At 53.1% G+C, this 5,252-nt stretch overlaps 1 protein-coding gene across 2 annotated transcripts; it reads right to left on the bottom strand.

Annotated features, from left to right (window-relative positions):
• Window positions 1–1,160: 1,160 nt before the first annotated feature.
• Rab34 (RAB34, member RAS oncogene family) lies at window positions 1,161–4,951 on the bottom strand. Of its 2 annotated transcripts, XM_031353425.1 has the most exons (11): window positions 4,865–4,951; window positions 3,989–4,195; window positions 3,697–3,788; window positions 3,171–3,236; window positions 2,976–3,077; window positions 2,824–2,888; window positions 2,432–2,483; window positions 2,082–2,163; window positions 1,916–2,006; window positions 1,689–1,796; window positions 1,161–1,577 (listed from the first exon to the last, which is right to left on the bottom strand). In XM_031353425.1, the coding sequence occupies exons 2-11, from the start codon at window positions 4,040–4,042 to the stop codon at window positions 1,510–1,512; spliced, it is 780 nt and encodes a 259-aa protein (XP_031209285.1). In that variant the 5' UTR covers window positions 4,043–4,195; window positions 4,865–4,951; the 3' UTR covers window positions 1,161–1,509. The 2 variants fall into 2 exon arrangements, with proteins under 2 accessions (XP_031209285.1, XP_031209284.1); XM_031353424.1 differs by lacking the exon at window positions 4,865–4,951 and having other exon boundaries at window positions 3,989–4,619.
• Window positions 4,952–5,252: the final 301 nt, after the last annotated feature.

Here is a 5,252-nt window from a genome sequence, read left to right as displayed (position 1 = left end):
AAAAAAAAAAAAAAAAAAAAAAAGAGCCCGAGGAAGGGGAGAAGTGTCATGTGGCAATTTCCTCTGACATAAAACCTTCCATCTTCAAGGGAAGCTCCTTAAAACACATAGAATGTTCTGCAGGGAGATCAAACATTCCATTCTTCAGCAAAGCTCCTTAAGCTCAGGAAATAAACAACTCAAAGGCTTCAGGAAATCCCTGAAACTGAGCAGATGTACTAAGCTCCTCCTTCCCCAAGCATATTTAAGCAGTCAGGACTGCTTGAGAGACATTCTCAGACAAGCTGAGCTGGCTGGAAGCCCCTCTAACCTGTCCAACTGCCTGCAGGCTGTTTAGCGTGCTCCAGATTTCCAGCTCTTATAAGCTGTCACTCATACTGGAGTAGCTTTTGGTGATGCAGCTGTCTTTGAGTCATTTTTGCTTTCGGAAGCAGCCCCTCACCCATACCCAGGTAAGTAACCCAATTAAATGCATTGGTTCTCCAAGTTGGATTTAGATGATACATATCCTTTGGTCTATTATCAGTCCCCTATCTGGGACAAATAGATTGTCTCTCTAGGGACACTGTCACACAATACTTAAGATAATGGCAATTTTGAGGTCAAGCTGGCCTACAAGGGACCCTGCCTCAAGAAGAAAGGAAGAGGGAGAGTGAGAGGAAAGAACGCATCAAGGAAAGGGTAGTTATCCCAACTTTAAACCAGAGGATCTAGAAGATACAGTCAGTCTCCAAAACCTGGGCTCTGAGATGTCAGCAGTGTGAGCCCTGTGTTAGGAGCCAAGAATGGACAGAATCCTGACAGGGGCTCCAGTTCCCAGACTGCTACATGTCCCTACTAATTCTACATCTATTATCCGTAGTAAAGGACTCCAGCCTTGAAAATGCTAATAACGGGGCTGGAGAGATGGCTCAGTGGGTAAGAGCACTGACTGCTCTTCCAGAGGTCCTGAGTTCAATTCCCAGAAACCACAGTGGTGGCTCATAACCATCTATAATGGGATCTGATGCCCTCTTCTGGGGTGTCTGAAGACAGTGACAGTGTACTCACATACAATAAATAAATAAATAAATAAATAAATAAATAACCACTGAGCCATCTCTCCAGCCCTACAGTGTACTTATATAAATTAAATATTTTTAAAAAAAGAAGAAAGAAAATGCTAATAACAGATTTTAATGCATAAGGCACAGTGTAAGGCTGGTATCATTAAGCGTTTTCATATACATAAAAGGCCCAGCAGGCTGAGCAAAAGCAGCAAGGACACTGACCCCCCCTCAGGCACCCTGGAGAGCCCCAGAGGAATAGAAGGGTCATCCAGTCTTTGGCATGGTGCCTGGGGGCAGGAAATGACTAACATGGTCCCAGTTACCCTCTGGGGGCACTGACAAAAACGGATAGCTCTTTGGTCTGGAAAAAGTCAGTGCAAATGTCCAGGGGTTGAGTTCTGGAGCAGTTGCGGGTAGCACAGTATCCTGGAATGGGAAATCTCTGGACAGTCTTCACTACTCAGGGACAACATGTGGCCTTTTTCTTGCTGGCAGTTAGGTACAGGTTTTTGTCATCGCTGTTGATGCCTGAAAAGGAAAATATATGAACCAGGGATTGAAGGTTATACTCACCACCCCCCCACACACACACTCCACCCCCTCTTGCTCTCTGCCACTGTCAACCAGGTGAGCACTTACGAACAACGTCCCCAATGTGCCGAGCCCCTGATTTCTCCAGCTCAGCCAGGACATTGGCCTCAAAGGTCAGAGCTGCCACGCGGAAGAAGAATTCCCGGACATTCTCACCTGACATGAGGAGCAGAAAACTCAGGGGAACACTAGAACACTGGACCCAGCTTAGATGCAGGAGGGGGAGGAGAGGTAGGCAGGCACACACGGGCAGAAGGCTGGAGCCCCCAACTCACCAGTGAGGGAGGACACTGCCCAGTACTCGGCCTTAATCTCTTGGGCCACCTTGAGGGCATCCTTCTCCATTAGGGAATACTGAGCAGGAGTCTGTGGGAAAATCAGAGTCAGACTGGGGGTGGGTCCCCTCACCAAGGTGGGAAGGTCCTCCACTGGCACACTCACACTTAGGTCCTTCTTGGAACCCACAAGGAAGAGAAGCACGTTGGAAGGGTCATTCTCCTTGAGGGCATCAGCGAGCCACTGCCTGCCACAGACAGTGCATAGCAGTAAGGACTGAGTGAGCCTGACAGGACCCATCCACCAGCTTTCCCATGTCTAGTTACTAGCTCTAGCTTTCCTCCTCCACCCCCCCACCTCCATTACTCCCAAAGGATTGATCGCAGATTCCTATGCATTGTTGGCAAGTTGATACCGCTGAGCTACAGAGACAACGCTCAGCTACACTCTTTCCCTGATCACTTTTTCTAAACCCTCCCTGCATTTTCCCTTCCCATTCTGGCATCCTCACATACTTGGTGTGTTCCAGAGATGCCACATCATTCAGGTTGAAGACGATGATGATGGCTGAAAGAGTGACAGAAACAGCTGCAGGTTGATAGGAAGACAGATGGATGCCTTTGGCTCATTTTTTTTCCTACCCACCAACTCTCCTTAGAAGAAGATTGGTACACTCGGGAGGCAGAGACAGGTGGATTTCTGAGTTTGAGGCCAGCCTGGTCTACAAAGTGAGTTCCAGGACAGCCAGGGCTACACAGAGAAACCCTGTCTCGAAAAAAACCAAACCAAAACAAACCAAACCAAAAAAAAAAAAAAAAAAAAAAAAAAAAAAAAAAAAAAAAAAAAAAGAAGAAGAAGAAGATTGGTGTGCTCTTAGACTGCCTACATTACAGAGCCAAATCCCTACCTTGAGCTCCTCGGTAGTAGGTGGAAGCGATGCACTTGAACCTCTCCTGACCAGCCGTGTCCCAACTGGAAGAAAGGAGAGTAGAACTCAGGTAATAGGGTGTGCAGAATGGGGTGACAAGGCTAGCTGGAAGGGGCGGAAGAGACCCTCACAGTTGGAGACTGAAGGGGACACCCAAGACTTCAAATCGTTCCATCTCAAAGTCCACTCCGATGGTAGCCTTGTAATTCTTATCGAAGGTGTCTTTGCAGAACCTAAGGAGACACCAAGTAGCCTGTAGCTCCGCCTACCTTGTTAAAATAGATCCAGGTGCCTCCTTGCCCAGCCATGCTCCAGTACCCTGTTACCTATTAATGAGACAGGTCTTCCCCACAGATAGGTCCCCCACAACGATGACCTTGGATATCTTAAATCTGTTGGACAGAAGAGTGGATGGACAGAGGAAGTCTATATCAACTAAGGTACATTACCATAGATAGGCAGGCCTTCCTGGAAGCCAGGAAGGTCCTGCACAGATGTGCTGGGGAGCAGTGTTCCACATCAGGGACTTTCAGACTTATTTCTCTGGCGTGTTAGGGGAGGAGGTCGTGTAGTGCTGGGGATGGCCCAGAGCTCTGCACATGTTGGACATGTTGGACAAGTGCGCTCACTCGCTGTCTCTCCTCCCCCCTCTCGGATACCCTCCCCCACACACACACACTAAAGGTTCTATGGGTGGTGTGACTTTCTCCATGTAGGATGCCTTCTCCATAGGCTCACAACCTCAATAGGTGGAAACAGGGAGAACATCAGAACTGAGGCATAACCATTCAAAGGGATGAATGACTTCAACGTTTCTGAGTATTTTTTTAGTTAGGGGTGTCCCTAACTCACCCCACGGTGCCTGTCCGGTGCTCCTGGCAGGCGCAAGTGACCCGGGGGTGGAAGTCTTTGCGCACGTGCAAAGCGGCCTCTTTCCTCAGGCACTGAGAGGGACGTGGTGAGAATGGAGCTTTTGTGTAATAGCCAAGCAGCCCTGGGTTGGGGGTGGGGTGGGAAGCGGACCACCCAGGAGCAGCGGGCCTTGCGGGCGACAGGGCTGGGCCCAATCCAACTGCTCGGGTGCCACCTTCTCCCCGCCCACACTCAGCAATAGCCAGAGGCCCGACGAGGCCCTAGTGCCTACCTGGGGCAGCTCCGCCAGGACGCGGTCCCTCCGCACGGGCGCCAGAATGTTCATCTTGTCTGCGCGGAGCTACCCGGGAAGGCGCAGTGGCCTGATCCGTCCCGGCGCCCGGGACTCTTGGGGACCCGACGATTATCCGCGGCCGCGGGGTACCGACAATCACCCGGGGCCACGGAGAGCCTGTGGGAGCCCTCGGCCTTGGAGACGCTACGACCACCGCGGGCCAAGGGGATGAGACAATCACTCCGGGTCTGGGAGAACCCACAATCACCCGAGCCCGGGGCGTCCCGAAGACCACTCGGGGCCGAGGAGATCCCCCAGCCTCTAGCTGCGGGCGGGGAGTCGCGTCCCGGGGAGCCCGGGCTCGCGCGGACCCTACAATGACACGGGGTCGGATAGCTCCTACGATAACCCGAGGCCGCGGAGACCCGACGACAACTCGGGGCTGGGATGGCCCTACCATAACAGATAGCGGCCTGGGGGCGCAGGGCCGCCCCGCCACACGGGGTCACTGCGCGCAGGGGCGGCACCGCCGACGCCCGTGATCGGTGAGAGGAGGGGGCGACAGCCCGGGACGCGCGGCAAGGCCTGCGGTCCCACTCCGCGAACGCTGTAACACGATCCCCGGAAATTCCTGGAGAAGGGCCGCCCCCTGCCCCGCACCCCGTCGCTCCCGGGTTTGCAGCCGCCCTCACCGCGGCCCTCGCCAACCCCCTCCTCTCCTCTCCTCCTCGCGCGCTGCCCGGGCTCCAGATGCTGCCCTACCCAACACCAGGACCGCCTCCACCAGGCTGGAGCCTTTCCAGACTGAGATCCCCTAAGTCTCTCTCCCCTCCATCTCCCTGTTGGAGCCACGTCTTCCTCGGGACCCCTTACCCAACGGAACTGGTGATGGGGAACCGGTGATTGTAGCGCAGCATCTGGCAAGACCCGGAGACGCCGAGGGGAAAAGGGGGAGAGAAGGGGCCCAAAGAGAGGCGGTGCTTCCCTCCACGACTCCAGGCCTGGCACATGACTCATAAGAGTCTGCCCCTGCTCGCCCTTCTGCCCTGAGAGGTGAGAGGTAGCGCTTAAAGGGGGTGTCAAGATCTGAACGGGGTGTCCACCAAGGACCGGACGTCCCAGATCAGTTGTCTTCTCCCGTCGAGTCTCCTAACCTGAAGGATAAAGAAGTGCTAGATAGACTGTGAAACTTCCTCTTTTGGAGTGGTCACCACTATGGGATTGCGGATTCGAATACGGGTGTACATTTTACAGCCGAATT

This window comes from Mastomys coucha, unplaced genomic scaffold (assembly GCF_008632895.1).
Source record: "Mastomys coucha isolate ucsf_1 unplaced genomic scaffold, UCSF_Mcou_1 pScaffold5, whole genome shotgun sequence".
Taxonomy (NCBI): Eukaryota; Metazoa; Chordata; class Mammalia; order Rodentia; family Muridae; genus Mastomys; species Mastomys coucha.
Note: the sequence above shows the minus strand (reverse complement) of the source record. Positions and strands in the feature narration are given on the sequence as shown.

What these genes read in the sequence shown, in the direction of transcription:
- Rab34 (XM_031353425.1), bottom strand. Translation starts at nt 4,042, where the DNA reads ATGAACATTCTGGCGCCCGTGCGGAGGGACCGCGTCCTGGCGGAGCTG. An exon ending in AAGACCTGTCTCATTAATAG is followed by an intron (nt 3,078 to 3,170) that starts GTAACAGGGTAC and finishes GTGTCTCCTTAG; the next exon opens with GTTCTGCAAAGACACCTTCG. An exon ending in GTCCCCTTCAGTCTCCAACT is followed by an intron (nt 2,889 to 2,975) that starts GTGAGGGTCTCT and finishes CCTTTCTTCCAG; the next exon opens with TTGGGACACGGCTGGTCAGG.